The sequence below is a fragment of the Cryptomeria japonica genome, chromosome 2, assembly GCF_030272615.1.
Source record: "Cryptomeria japonica chromosome 2, Sugi_1.0, whole genome shotgun sequence".
In the NCBI taxonomy this organism is placed as follows: domain Eukaryota; kingdom Viridiplantae; phylum Streptophyta; class Pinopsida; order Cupressales; family Cupressaceae; genus Cryptomeria; species Cryptomeria japonica.
In genome coordinates this window covers 96,334,331-96,350,766 of record NC_081406.1, presented here as the reverse complement: position 1 = coordinate 96,350,766, position 16,436 = coordinate 96,334,331, and the positions used below count along the sequence as shown (strand labels likewise).

Genomic DNA, 16,436 nt, shown 5'->3' with positions numbered 1-16,436 from the left:
AAATTCTGGAATGGGCATATGGTTAGAATTCGACATGATTAACTTTGATGGAATTCCAACAATAAAACTTTAACCCAAAACAATTTTACCTGCTCTGATACCACTTGTAGAATTTTGAACCTGACCTATCCTCTCTGAACTAGCTAATTAGCAAACAATAACAACAAAAAGGAATAAATTGCAAAAGAAATCACAATTCAGAATAAAAAACATAGTGCCCTATTTTTTGGAATTGCACACACCAATTTCTTTATTGAAGCTTAATTAAAAAATTACATAGAGGCTATATATATAAAGAATTTGCAGCCTAGAAGAATTAATAATAGCTGCAGTTCTAAATATATTCCTAGCATTGCATGGAAAGCTACTAAGACTCTCAAACTTAAAAAACAAACTACTCCCTAAATTAAGAATACAATAAGTGCATGCACAACATGCTTTATTTACTAAAAACAAATTCATGCAAAAAACAAAACTAAAAATAGTCCTAAGGATTAATGCATGTTGGAGTAGATGCTTTATTTGCAAGAATAAACAAAAAACTATTAACTAAATTAATCTAGCTGCATGCTAGAGCAGCATCAGTTATCAACAGTTTTCTACTGTTAATAAGGTAGTATTTTGTTATGACTTATAATATTTATTTCAGTGCTTAACTTTTTGAATTTTCATACAATATGTTGATAGGAGAAATTCCTAAAAGGGGATAGTTAACAAATCTCACGGCGCCACCATTCAAAGGAATCCCTGGATCATCTGGAGGCTTCTGGCACTTCCATAAATTGTTTAAATACATGATTTATGTTATCCCCACTCTAATCGTGTTTGGCATATATGTTTTATTTCTGTACAAATATTTATTTTAGAAGGGGTCTATGGAGCAACCATCAATAGAGTTTCAACATCCAAGAATCTCATATAAGGAGCTCAGTACTTCAACTAGTGGATTTGGCAAGGGCAACTTGCTAGGAGTTGGTGGCGTTGGCTCTGTATATAAAGGATTTTTGGATAATAGAATATTGATAGTTGTTAAGGCTCTCGATTTGGAAAATGAAGCAGCTCATAAAAGTTTCAGCATTGAATGCCAAGTGCTTAGTAAAGACAAACATCGAAATATAATAAAAATCATAACTTCATGCTCTAATCTTGACTTCAAAGGTTTGGTTTTTGAGTTCATGCCTAGTAGAAGTCTGGAAGAGCATTTGCATTGTGATGCTGGCAAATTTAATATTGGGAGTGTCTGTAAAATGAATTTACAGACACGATTACAGATAGCCAAGGACATTGCATGTGGTTTGGTTTATCTCCATCATGATTGTTCAATTCAAGTTGTTCACTATGATTTGAAGCCCAACAATGTACTTCTGGACTTCTATATGGCAGCACATATAGCTGATTTTGGAAACACCAATATACTATCTGAAGGCCAAGGCTCTGTGCATTCACTTTCAACATCAACAACACTGAAAGGTGGTCTAGGCTACATTGCCCCTAGTAAACATATATTTTTCTTGATCTTTCCCTATTTCTTCAACTTCACTGTTACTATTTTAATCGGTGGAAACTGACCTAGGTTTAATGCAGAGTATGGAGTTGGTGCAAGGATTTCATGAAGGGAGATGTTTACAGCTACAGGGTTCTGTTATTAGAGATGTTGATAGGAAAGAGGCCAATGCACCAGTCGTTTGTTGATGGACTCAGCTTGCGCATGTGGGTTAGTATGGCTTTTCCTAATAGGATTTCAGAGGTGGTTGATGATAGCTTACTGTTGTGCTATGAAGCTGTACTTACACTATATTCTACACACAACTGTCTTATTCAATTGATTCGAGTAGCCTTGTTGTGCTCAAAAGATTCACCTAAAGACTGACCAAGTATGGCAGAAGTTGTGGAGTTGTTGGAAAGTATTGAGTACGTTTTTGAAGGGAGAACAATAGATTCTATATATCAACATGATCTCTACCAAATGGTAAACAAAAAAAGATGGGCAAGAGATCATGCAGTGAAGGATTCAACATCGTAGTCAACTTCCTAAATTGTGATGTAAACTGTTCGCCCCTAAATCAGGGAATTTGACTTTCAAATAATAGTGTGATTTAATTGGTTTTTGATGTTGATTGTAGCTGGAATTTTATGGCTTGGGATCTCTTTCTAACAACTCTTTTCACTCCATCATCATGATTCAAGTTCTTCTATTTTCCTGTTCTCCTTTTGTTTTTCTATATTTAGAAGTGCATTTGATGAGATGGGAAAAAGGGAGAAAGTTTGATAGTTTGTAATTATTGCTGCTTTCTGATCTAAATAAAAATTAACTATGTTGTATTAGATTATTTGCTGCAGTAAAGTAAATCTTCCTATTGACTGCGTTCTGTCGCTTCATTTTTTATTATCATGAATTAAAACTTTGCCTTATCTTCTTTAAGTTTAAGATGAGTCTTCCTCATTAACTTACATTATTTTGGAATTGTTCATAATCTTGAGTAATTATTACTAGGACAAGAAATCTCTTGGAATTTAACTTGCAGTGTACAGGATTGTGGACTTGTAACATATTATTTTAATGATAGTTTATAAGAACTAAAACGATATAACATACTTAGCAAGATAATCTAGACCTTGGATATGGCAGTAGTCATATATTGCTTCTATGTTTCACTCTTGTACAAATATTTCTTTGGGAAGGAAATGTGGAACAACCATCAATAGAGTTTCCACATCCTAGAATCTCACATAAGGAGCTCAGTACTGCAACTAATGTATTTGGCAAGGGCAACTTGCTAGGAGCTGGTGCCTTTGGCTCTATATATAAAGGAGTTTTGGATTATGGAACATTGATAGCTGTTAACACTCTCAATTTGGAGGATGAAGCAGCTCATAAAAGTTTTAGCATTGAATGCCTAAGTGCTCAGTAAAGCCAAACATCGAAATATAAAGTGCTCAGTAAAGCCAAACATCGAAATATAATAAAAGTCATGCTCTACTCTTGACTTCAAAGGTTTGGCTTTTGAGTTCATGTCTAATGGAAAGGCTCAAAGGAATTCCACATTCCAGTCATCATCCGAATCAGAATCAGAATCAGAATCAGGGAAAATGAATTTCAAGTAATAGTACTGGTTGAAACTGCCCTGCTATTCTGTGAAAGGGGATACAAGTGCAAGATACAAGTTTGATTAACTTTTCTCCTCTATCTTGGAGAGTTAAATTAAGAATTTGTTGTAGCCTAGAATTCTTTTTAGGCTATATTTAGGAATGCATTTGATGAGATGGAAAAAGGAGAAAATTTTGACAGTTTGTGATTATTCCTATTTTGATAAACTGTGTTGTTTGTTGATTATTTGCTGTAGTAAATCTTCGTATAATGGTTATTCCTATTTTGATAAACTGTGTTGTTTGTTGATTATTTGCTGCAGTAAATCTTCGTATAAAATGCATTATGTCACTTCATTTGTTTGATCATGAGTTAAAAAACTTTGTTGTACCTTCTTTCCCTAAAAGTTTAACATGACTCTTCCTCATTAACTTATGTTGTTTTAGAACAACATGACTCTTCCTCGTTAACTTCTGTTGTTTTGGAACTTCTCATTACCTTGAGTAACGATTAGCAGGACAGTATTTTTTGGAATTTAACTTGCGGCATACAAGTTTGTGAACTAGTAAAATCTCATTTTATTGTTAGTTTATATCAACAAAAATGCTGGAACATACTTAACAACAAGGTGATCTAGACTTTGGATATAGAAGTAGACTTTTCTACTGTCATATTCTAGAGACCAATCTTCACTCTTCCTATATATATATTGTATGTGGGAAAAGTGGGCGAATAAAACTTAATATGTGAAAATATTGTTAAAAACTTGTCCACACACACACACAGGACTTCTTGGTGCAAGCTATGGAGTAATGAAGTATTACTCAGCTTCCCAAGGAGGGTCCCATGGTTCTCTATCTCACAATGTCCCTCAAACCAACGTTTTTGCTCTCAGATCACTGAGCAAAATGGTTTAAGGATGGCAAATATGAGAACGAGAGATGCTTTTTTTAGATTTTGATATGAGATGGATGTTAAGCTAGGTATGATTCTAAAATGCAATAATCTAAATGATAAGATGACAAGATTAGTATGAATACTATCCTAGCATACTATATTTAGTCTATGATTGAGCTAAAATGATAAAGAAAGTAATCTAAGCATGCATATTAGTCTAATTTATGATCTAAAAGAGGCTAAATGATGAGCATATATAAAATGAAAGCTTGAAAGAATTTGAGCATAAGTGTGATGCTTCAAATTTGAAAGATGATTGTTAAAAATGGAGGAATGAGAGCTCTATTTATAGCCTAAACAGGGCAATGGATGGTCAGGATTGAAAGGTTCAATCAAGGGCCAAGTTTGAAAGTTGGGGATACATGTGCACAATTTGTACCAATGAAATAGTGACAAATGTCCTCATAGGGTTGGGTTGAAAGAAGAGGTTGGAGGCATTAAAGGCCTGAGAAGACCTCATGGTTAACTAGAGGCTAAGGGTCAAGTCTAAGTTAGGTTTACCCAATGGATTAAGATTTAATTCAAGGATAAATCTTTGTGCAAATGATTAAGAGATAATCATGGTCAAAGCATTAAAGGCCCGATGAGACCCTTGGGTTGGGTAGAGGTTGAGTCAAAACAAATGTTTTAACCATGTGGGAGGGTTTAAGTTAACCATTAATGGTTATTGGAGACTTTGGGGATTAAGTGGTTGAAGGTTGGAAGCTTTCAAAGGTTATCAAAGACTTTAAGGGTTTTGGTGGTTGAAGGTTGAAAACCTTTAATGGTTATCCAAGACTTTGGGTTATTTGAGAAGTGACCTCCCTTCGCTTAGGGATGTGACAAAGTTTAGAGGAGGGTTAGGTTAATTAGAAGCGTTTAGAAGATTCTAGAAGGGATTAGGAAGGGGTTTGGGATTTTGCAAGTGGATGGAGGGATAATAGGATTTAAATGAATTAATTGATTTTCATTCAATTTGGTTGTAATTAAATAAATTTGATTTATTCAATTTAGGATAACTATTTAATTAAATTTGAATTTAATTAAAAGTGGCTAGGGGGATTTAATTGAATAAAATGATTTATTCATTAAATGGATATAGTGAATTTTATTTAAATAAATTGAATAATTTATTCAATAAAATAGAAGAATGTGGATAATTTAATTAAATTGGATTTAATTAAATAGAGAAATGAACATAAAATATTCATTTAGGAATGTGGTCATTTTTATATGTCTACAGTTTGCCCCTCTTTGAAGTGACGTGTGTGCACATGTTATTTCAAAGAAAATGATGCCTTATCATGATTTATGATCAAATGCAATTTTTGTGTCGTTCTTTTGATTTGCCAGTCGTGCCCCAGATTCGATATTTGATGTGTGATGCCCCAGATTTGATATTTGATGTGTGATGCCCCAGATTCGATATTTGTATCATGCTGTCATGATTTTATGTAGTTGTCCAATATGAGTGTCGGTATAACTTGTTTTGATGTGAGATATTTCAAGTTATGTAGATATCAATGTGTTGTTTTGATCAAAATATGATTTATTTGCGTGTTCTATTTCAAGTTTGATGTGGGAAGCCTGATGTGTATTACAAGCCGATATGGGTTGGAAACTTGAGTTGTGTTACAAGCTGATATGGGTGGGAAACTTGAGTTGTTTTACAAGTTTATGTGATTTTGGTACTTGAGTTGTTTTACAAGTTTTGATATGGTTTTTGAGAACTTGAGTTGTGTTACAAGTTGATATGAAATGATAGGATTTTGAACTTGATGTAGATGAGCAAATTTGTTTCATGTTGTTGATGTAAGTTTGATTTTGATATCATTGTTTTGATGTGGAAACTGATATTGGATTTGTTTTGAGATTTGATATGATAATGCCCCCTCGGGAGATCGTTCATGCACACAAAGCATGAATGATCTCTCGAAAGAAGAAGAATGTTGTTTGAAAGATGGAAGAGTAGATAGTGATGGCATGCATGGGTTTGATAAGATTGATTAGATTGATTGGAATGAGAGCAAGTCTTGTTTCAGGTATGACATCTCCTGTATAAGACATGGATGATCGAGTGTCTGGTTTCAAGAATGATACCACCTGTATAAGATATGGATGATCAAGCATCTGGTTTCAAGAAGGATACCACCTGTATAAGACATGATAGAAGATAGTTTGGAAGAATGATGAAGATAGTTTAGAAGAATGATAGAAGATAGATTGGAAGAATGATGAAGATAGTTTAGAAGAATGATGAAGATAGTTTGGAAGAATGATAGAAGATAGTTTGGAAGAATGATAGAAGATAGTTTGAAAAATGATAAAGATAGTTTGGAAGAATGATAGAAGATATGAAAGTGAAGAAAGATTCCATGATGATGTGATAGATATGCATGCGAGGGATGCAATGATGAATGATGAATGATATTTTGAAAATGAGATGTACGATATGATATGCAACTAATTGTAAAATGATATGCAATTAATGTAAAATGATATGCAATTAATGTAAAAATGATATGCAACTATGTTTTTGGTAGCATCTTCATTCTGTATTTGCCATCCGATATAGCCATTTGTTTGCTTTCTTTGTAGATATCATCATTGAGCATTGATTTGTTTAGGATATGTTGAAAATTTATACAAGCATAATGGTATAATTGAACCATAATGACCTGAGAAAAATTTACATGATATTTGATTTTGCAAGATAGCACAAGCGTCAAGGTATAATTGAACCAGGACGACCTGAGTGCGTATTGCGTAAACATACAAGAGTTAACCTTTGTCCCATACAAATCCGAAATGTCCTCAGCAATATGCCACCGGATTTCTTCATAGGACAAATTTGCATGGTAAAAGACTTCACTCACAGATAGAAAAAAAATAAAACATCACATTCCTTCCTTGCTTCTCTAGTCGTAAGACATCCTGGAGGTGCTTAGGAGATATGATAAGCAAAAATTAACAACCATAAGTAATCATGCATGCTATTGGAAATGTATTCTTGTCAATTAAAACATCTTGCAAAATAGATCTTTGTTCAGTTGAAATCAGTTCAAGTTCGTGATGTTTAGCCTTCTTGCATTGTCATTTGGCATTTGTTGGTTGTTTTGATCCTTGTTGTCTTACTACGTGTTTGGTCTGATGTTGAAAATCTTGAAGGCGAAATGCCCCAAGCGAGGTCAGGATTTTGCCCCTTGTTGTTGATACTACTTTGATATGGATATGTACACTGATCACCAAGCCATGGTGGGATATTATTTGGATAATTGTTTTAGATAAACCAAGGACAGTGACTACATTAAGTATGTCCAAGATTGATAAGAATTTGTGAATTTCTGGTGATGTCTCAGATGGGTGGATATGATATGTACAATATGATTTGTGAACCCTGTACTACCATCAATTGATAAAGATAAGGCTAACTATAATAAAATCTAGCAGTCATACTGATTGATGTCATTGTTATGATTTGGTTGATGATTGATGTATAAAAACTTATTTCTCTTGATGAATTTGGAAAAACTAGGTTGTTGTTTCTTCAACATGATGTTACGATAAAAGTTATTTCTTCTTAGAATAAGGGGATTAGTCATGCATGAGTGATCAATGGTTTCCTTTGATTGGTTTGGATTCAGTTGATTCTTGTTTTGAAAAATTTCAAATCTTACTTTATCAGAGTGAAGGTTTAGCTGCCCCTTCATGATAAAGCGTGTCAAATGATATGGATAAAAGCCTCCCGATCTGGAAACTGGATTTGACAATTTAAAAATTTTAAACAAGTGTTTTTGAGATAAAAATCCGTAAGATGGTAAAGGATTCTGTTGATACTGATGATGAGGTCTCCGGATTATGATAAGAGAGACATCTTTTATCGTGTGATTTGTTTAGGATTCTGACAACTTTTGTTTTAGCACAAATTTAGCTCGAGAAATAGTTTTAATGGTTTGTTTGTCACTCTGCTTTGATGAAAAATGATGTTTGATGGATGGATTGATTATCAAGACTTGATGATTGATAGAAATGTCTAGTTTCAAAGAGTGAGTACCTCGTATAAGACATGTTTGATGTTGATGTTGATTTCAAGTAATGGATTGATTAACAAGACATGTGATAAGTTTCATTGCAGACTTTGAGAGTTTTCTTGTTGTTGATCTGATTTGATGGATGGTCCATGTGTTCATGCTTTGATTTTTTTTGTTTTGATTTTTTTGATTTTTGTCGATTTTTAGTTTTTGGATATTTTGGATATTTTGATTTTTTGGATATTTTGATTTTTTTGAGTTTTTGGATATTTTGATTTTTTTGAGTTTTTGGATATTTTGATTTTTTTGAGTTTTGGGATATTTTGATTTTTTTTGAGTTTTTGGATATTTTGATTTTTTTGAGTTTTTGGATTAGAAGAAAGATGTATTTGGTTGCCCCAATGTATATCAAGACAAGGAATGGATGAATGGATGACTGAACCAAAATAGATTTGTTGTCCATAGTTTTGATCAAGATCAAGGATGAAAAAGGGGATATGGATAGAGATAGGATATAGATAGCACTAGATGATGGAAGCAATGAATAGATAGGATAGATAGATATGGATTAGAGTGAAGCAAGATTGTAGAAAGAATTGGAGGATAGAAGAAATGAATATATAGGATAAGGGATATGGATTAGAGGATTTGGGAGATATGGTAGGAAGAATAGAGTAGATGAACTTTGCCCCCAAGCATAGAGGTTTCCATTTGCAAAAAGGTGATATGTAAGATTGTCATAGTATTTAGCACCATCTGAATAAGTGTTCTCGAACTTTTCAAAGATAGAGACCCAACCCACACTTAGAACCTCTGGAAAATTCAACTGAACATTTCTAGCAACTAGGAAGCAGACTCAAAAGGGAAGAAGAATCCCAAACTGGATCAAGGTACTTAGTTCTTTGATTACCCATGTGTGTGCAAGTGGGTTCATTCTGGCTCATATGATCATTGTAATCTTCAGAATCCAACATGGCTAGCTACATGAGTTACCTTAACTTCAAAAGCATCCTGGATAGAGCCTCGCTGCCAGGGAGCATCCATAGCCCCGACGAGGTTATCGCTGTAATCTCACAAATATTGCTCCATTGCCAGCCAGGCGTCCATAGCCCTGATGGAGTTACTTGCATGTTCCCATAGCCAATCATTTTGATATTGCATTTCATTGCATTTTGCTTTTCTTGATATTCATTTTCTTGCTCATGCTTTTGATATTTCTTTTTTTTTTCTCTTTTTTCTTGCATTGGCTTGTAAGTGATGAAACTTACATGGGTCTGATAATTACAGTGGCACTGAAGCAAGATTTTAGATTTTTCATTAGCCATGTCTTCAATTTAAGAGATCACAATGATTTAGAGCAATCGATTTAAGTGTATGAGATATAGTAATCAAAAGATGTCGGTACCAAGATACGATAAGTGGTTCTTTTCTGGATTGAGTGTGTATCCCAACCAAAAGAAAATGTTAAAGAGGAACAACCTTGGATTTTGAAGCATTTCATGAATAGATATCTAGGAAAAGGACTAAACATGAGATTCGAGCATGGGCAAGTATGTGACAAAATGACACAAATTCCTATCTCACAGATGAAAGATTTATGCAAAGGATTGAATGAAAGGGATGGAAGGATAGAAAAGAGGTGTTGGATAATAGATAGAATGTTTGAAGATTTGTGCAAGGATAGAGGGAAATGTATTCAGGATGAGTGTTGGTACTTGAGAAGTGATGAAGAGATGGAGGGAAATTGAATTTTGGGACAGAAGGACCCAAAATAGATAGAGGAGATGATAGAAGAAGTTTTGGAAAGATGTTTAGATAGAGGATTGAAAGAATTTCAAAGATGTGCTCCTCATTGATCTTTCTTATGGATCATTTGAGGTGATGGATTTGTGGATGGAGGGAAGTAAGGACCCAAGATGGATGGAAGGAATGGAGAATTCGATTGTGGAATGAAAGGACCTAAGATAGATTTGGAGGATGAAGAGATTCCTTGATCTTGATCTTGACTTGGAGTAGGATCATTTGAGTTTGTGCTTTTCTCTTGATTTTGAATTAGAATAGTGGAGGATATGGAAGGAATATCATGATTTTTCTTAAGAGATGGATGTTGAATGGGACTCTGCTCTTGAGATGAAAGAGGGTCATTGTGGATGGAATACCAAAATTTTAGGGGATCATCATAAGATTCTTGACATGTGGGATTTTGATCAAAAATGGGATTAGATTGGGAAGTCATGATATTGTGATCTTGATTTAGACTAGGACTCATTTCCTTTGACTGAGTTTCCTTTTTCTCGGTTTGATGATGAATGGTCGTATGAATGATCAAAGTTGATGTTTTTGATAGGTTGATGTAGAGAAATTTACTCCTTTTGGTAAGGGTCTTAGGACTAGGTTGTCTCTTCTTTAACTTAGTTTTGTGATGAAGACTTGTTCGTCTCAAAATATGAGGAGTGGTCATACACGAAAGATCAATGGTTTCCTTTGATGTTTGGATTGAGATACTTTGTTTGGAAACTTAAGTCTACTTTTATCAAATGAAGGTTTAGATGCCCCCTCACGACAAAGTGTGTCAAATGATATGGATAAAGTCTCCCGATATAGAAACTTGATTTGACAACTTAAGGTTTAAACTTGGTATGTTGTTTGATAGAATCCTTTAGATGATGGACCTTTTGATCAAGGTGATGATAATACCTGATTTTGATAGGATAAAGTCTTATCTTTAGCTAGTTTTGGATTTGACAACTTTTGTTCTAAGACTGACTTGTTTGATTTGGAAATGATTTCTCTGGTGTTTTGATTTGATTTCTTGTGATCACGTTTGATATTGGACCTGAAAGGATACTCAAGAAGTTTGAAAACTTTTTCTAGAAAGGATTACTTGGTTTGGTATTCCCCTAATCTTGTTGGATGAAAGTCTTTCCTAAAGATAGTTGAAATGTTGATAACCATCTCAAAAGATGTTTTGTTGGATATGGAAATCTTCTCCACTTAATGATTTTTCCTTGTTTGAATTGATTTTTGAGTTTGATTGTTAGATACTTTGCAAGATATTTTAGCATTTGTGACAAGAATACATAGCACACATGAAGACAATGATCATCCTAATGCTAAACATTGAGTGTATATTCTTTTGAGGATGTGTTCAAATCCTCGATGTTATCACTGGTTTGATTTACAACAAAAGACACATCAGATAGACTCTTTATTCAAAGGTCATTGACAATATCATAGCCCACTAGTCTCGATACTCCGTCAGCTCAAACAGCCTTGTCACCCCCTAAGGGGCGCCCGTTTTTTTGCCTTTTGCCAGAAATTAACTCAAAGTGAATTGCTTCACAATTGAGTAGTTATCTTGGGAGATATATGGTGAGTAATCTTGGGGGCGGATTCTTCCCCACCCTTGCACTATGATATTGCCAATGTTTGGCAACTGACTCGGTTCAAGGTTTCTAATGCCATGGTTCGTAATCAGGCTTCCTGTTCGGCCGTCAGTGATAAAATCCCTCAGGAGGCTTCCCAACCTTTAGAACAAAGGCTTTATGTATCGTAAAGATACTGGGGGAAGGCTAATCGCTGCGTGTAACCGTTGAAAGGGACTTTCGTCACCCTCCACTTTTGATTATAGTGGGTTGGAACACTTGGCTTCAATGTCGTTCCCCACTTAGGTCGTTCCCTTCACACCGACCAAAGAGTGACTTTAAGAGTTTTTCAACCCCTCGGGAAGGCAGGCCTGCTAAAGGATTTAAATGCTTGAAGTACAAAAAGCTTAAGAGTGGCTTGGCTTTTTGGTCACCCAGTTATGGGGAGAGCATATACCTTCCACTTTCGAGACAAGACAATCAATTTGTTCTTTTTAGCCTCCAAGACAATGATTTGCTAACTTCTATTTGGAGATGTTGCTCCAAAAAGCATGGTGTTCCTTTTTAACCTTTCATAGCAAAGTGTGTATTTCCAAAACTTTTGTAAAACAAGCCTGGTCAACAAAAGTAAATCGTGATTTTTTGGTCAACAAAATTAAAGTCGATAGGGGAAAACTTTCCCTCTTTGCCTTGCACAAAATGAAGATGAGGTTCTTTTACTTTGCAAAATGAAGTGAATCCTTTTAAACACCAAAGGATGGTGAAGTTCTTTTTAAAACTTTTGCCAAAGTAAAGATTGTTTATCTTGTTCTTTTTAGAGCTTCCAAAATGAAGTGTTTTTCCTAACTTGCAAGAATGAAAGGTTTGCTTTGTTGTTCTTTTTACCATGCAATAAAGAAAGATGAATTTTTTTTTAAAACACCAAAAAGGAAGGCATGAAGTTCATTTTATGCATCCAAATGAAATGATGAGGTTTATTTTAATTTGTGCAAAAAAGGAGAGTGAGTTCTTTTTAACCAACTTTTGTTGAAAGAAAGTAAAAAAAGAAACTTAAAGCCTCTAAACTTGCTCCTTCCCCTGCACAAAAAATATTAGAACCTGCACACAGTCAATGATCAAATGTTAGTGTGGGCTTGCACAAGCCTAAATTCTGATCTTGGTTACAAATTTTACAATCCTGATCCTGAAATGCCCTGAAATTTGTCTAAGTCTGAAATTTGGAAGATCTTCCAAAAACTAGATTTTGCATTACAACTCCTAGAGGTCTGAAACCCCTCTCAAACATCCTGAAAGTATATATGGAATATAACTTAAAGTATAAGAAAGAGAAAAGAGAAGAGGAAATGTCTCCCACAAGCCTAATTTTTGACTCTATCATAAATTTTTGGCTCTGCCAACTCTATGCGCTAAAATATTGCACGGATGCGCTAAGAAAAAGCCCCTACGCGCTATTATGTGCCCCCAATGCGCTAAGCTATTTTTCCGATGCGCTATTCTATTTTTCTCCTGCGTCGAGACCTACAGGAAAATATTAGTGAAAGTCATGCGCTAAAGAAAAGACTCCACGCGCTAGAGTATAGACCCCACGCGCTAAATAGTAAGTAGGATGTGCTAGACTATTAACCAGATGCGCTACTCTATTTTGTTTCCGCGTTGAGGCCTACAGGAAAAACTTAACGGAGGTCACACGCTAATGTTTGAACTGCACGCGCTAGCTGATGGTCTCCACGCGCTGAACAATGGATTGGATGCGCTACTCTGTTTATTGGATGCGCTAAACAGTGTTTTGCTCGCGTCGAGACCTACAGGAATTTTTTTTTTGAACAAAATCATGCGCTAAAGGAATTACTTTACGCGCTATAGCAGAGACCCCACACGCTAAACAGTAGGCTAGAAGCGCTAAACTGTTAGGTGGATGCGCTAAGATATGTTTTCGATGCGCCGATTCCTGTTTCCTGCGGACCTGCAAAAGTCATTAATTTGAAAAACCGATTTGTTATTTGGGGTCGAGCCCCACGGTGGGCGCTAGAAATGTATGCGAGAAAAGTGGGCGAATAAAACTTAATATGTGAAAATATTGTTAAAAACTTGTCCACACACACACACAGGACTTCTTGGTGCAAGCTATGGAGTAGTGAAGTATTACTCAGCTTCCCAAGGAGGGTCCCATGGTTCTCTATCTCACAATGTCCCTCAAACCAACGTTTTTGCTCTCAGATCACTGAGCAAAATGGTTTAGGGATGGCAAATATGAGAACGAGAGATGCTTTTTTTAGATTTTGATATGAGATGGATGTTAAGCTAGGTATGATTCTAAAATGCAATAATCTAAATGATAAGATGACAAGATTAGTATGAATACTATCCTAGCATACTATATTTAGTCTATGATTGAGCTAAAATGATAAAGAAAGTAATCTAAGCATGCATATTAGTCTAATTTATGATCTAAAAGAGGCTAAATGATGAGCATATATAAAATGAAAGCTTGAAAGAATTTGAGCATAAGTGTGATGCTTCAAATTTGAAAGATGATTGTTAAAAATGGAGGAATGAGAGCTCTATTTATAGCCTAAACAGGGCAATGGATGGTCAGGATTGAAAGGTTCAATCAAGGGCCAAGTTTGAAAGTTGGGGATACATGTGCACAATTTGTACCAATGAAATAGTGACAAATGTCCTCATAGGGTTGGGTTGAAAGAAGAGGTTGGAGGCATTAAAGGCCTGAGAAGACCTCATGGTTAACTAGAGGCTAAGGGTCAAGTCTAAGTTAGGTTTACCCAATGGATTAAGATTTAATCCAAGGATAAATCTTTGTGCAAATGATTAAGAGATAATCATGGTCAAAGCATTAAAGGCCTGATGAGACCCTTGGGTTGGGTAGAGGTTGAGTCAAAACAAATGTTTTAACCATGTGGGAGGGTTTGAGTTAACCATTAATGGTTATTGGAGACTTTGGGGATTAAGTGGTTGAAGGTTGGAAGCTTTCAAAGGTTATCAAAGACTTTAAGGGTTTTGGTGGTTGAAGGTTGAAAACCTTTAATGGTTATCCAAGACTTTGGGTTATTTGAGAAGTGACCTCCCTTCGCTTAGGGATCTGACAAAGTTTAGAGGAGGGTTAGGTTAATTAGAAGCGTTTAGAAGATTCTAGAAGGGATTAGGAAGGGGTTTGGGATTTTGCAAGTGGATGGAGGGATAATAGGATTTAAATGAATTAACTGATTTTCATTCAATTTTGTTGTAATTAAATAAATTTGATTTATTCAATTTAGGATAACTATTTAATTAAATTTGAATTTAATTAAAAGTGGCTAGGGGGATTTAATTGAATAAAATGATTTATTCATTAAATGGATATAGTGAATTTTATTTAAATAAATTGAATAATTTATTCAATAAAATAGAAGAATGTGGATAATTTAATTAAATTGGATTTAATTAAATAGAGAAATGAACATAAAATATTCATTTAGGAATGTGGTCATTTTTATACGTCTACATATATATATATCAAAAGATTTTTTTTCACAAAAAAAATTCATAATTTCATTTTTATCTTTTTTTTTAACATAGTACATATCAATCTTAGAAGCATATTTCCGATGGTCATAAGGCCTCTCGAAATCTCACAAAATTATTCAATGTCTTGATCATAGCATTTAATACACATTAATGTTTGTAATATATCAACATTTTATGATTATCGATAATAAGAAAAAATGTTAAACTAATAATTTGTCAGTATGGCAAATTATTCACCATTTCGTACTTATCCTTGGTTTGTGGTATGAGTACTATTAGTACTTAAAACAAAAGTAAAAAAGTATTAAGTGGAAGATGTAGTATTTACATGGCTAAGTTTGGCACTTTGATTCATAATAAGAGACACAATTTTATTTTTAAATAATTTGACTTTTAAGTTTATTTTAGTTGTATAACAATGTTTTTGAAGTTTGCTAGGTTGTAAACTTTAGGTTAGAAGCTAGAGACTCTATATTTGGATAAAAAATCAAAGAATGGAGACAAAATCCAACTAATTAAAAATTATTTCTTTTCTACTAGCCAACCTTGGCTCTTAGCCTAATACACTTGAGACTTGCAACTTACATGGATGATAATCTATTTACTCATTCCATCAATTAAATGTAGTCTCCACTCACAGCTCAATAGTGGCCCCTTAGATGGCGAAAGCAATGTATACATCTACTAATATCCCCTCCAAGAATATATTGAATGGGGTCACTAGTTCAATAATTTGAACAAGAAGCACTATTCTTCATTTCAATTCTGAAAATGGTTGCCAAAGTTACAACAAACCTATACCTCCACAGTAATGTATTATAACCTGTTAAACTTTTGTATCTATCTTTTTCCAATCAACCACAACAATAAGTGAATTAAGATAGCCCAAAGCATTAATCTACATAGGTAAAGTAATGCAAATACTTACAAGAATGTATCAAAAGCTAAAAATGCATCACCACTAGGCCAATAAGACTCTCCAAGGATAGTCACTTAGCACTTTAGGGTAAGTGCACAAAGATGGTGGTCAAAAAGGGGGGTATAAGTGGACACTTTTTTTTTCTTCTGAAATCAAGTGAACCTGAACTTGGAGGCAAAATTTGAAAGTCATCCACTCAAGATATGAAGATAATCAAAGAACAAATATTGTAGCACTCTGAATCCAGTTTCTAGACTACTAACCTTTTTCAAAATTGGATAAGATTAAGGGGGTCAAATCCTTCACGCACGAAAAACAGACTCTGACTTTTTCTGAAAAACATAACATAGTGTCCGATGTGTGCATCAAAAAAGTCATAGTTAGATTTAATATTTTGACAAATCCTTTGGCAGAAAGATAGTTAAGAGTGAGTACTAGAAGATGTGTATTTTTTTGTAATTTTTTGTTGAGTATTATTTTTTTTATGATTTTTCCAGTCGAGCACATCTTGAAAACTAGGTACCTGCTTGTGCGCGAAGCATAAGTTACACTAACAAATCGAAAATACAATTTTA

At 34.4% G+C, this 16,436-nt stretch overlaps 1 protein-coding gene across 1 annotated transcript; it reads left to right on the top strand.

Annotated features, from left to right (window-relative positions):
- Positions 1-875: 875 nt before the first annotated feature.
- On the top strand, positions 876-2,912 carry LOC131859335 (receptor kinase-like protein Xa21). The gene is made up of 2 exons (XM_059212951.1): positions 876-1,494; positions 2,683-2,912. Exons 1-2 carry the CDS (start codon positions 876-878, stop codon positions 2,910-2,912), a joined length of 849 nt encoding a protein of 282 aa, XP_059068934.1.
- The last annotated feature ends 13,524 nt before the right edge of the window (positions 2,913-16,436 follow it).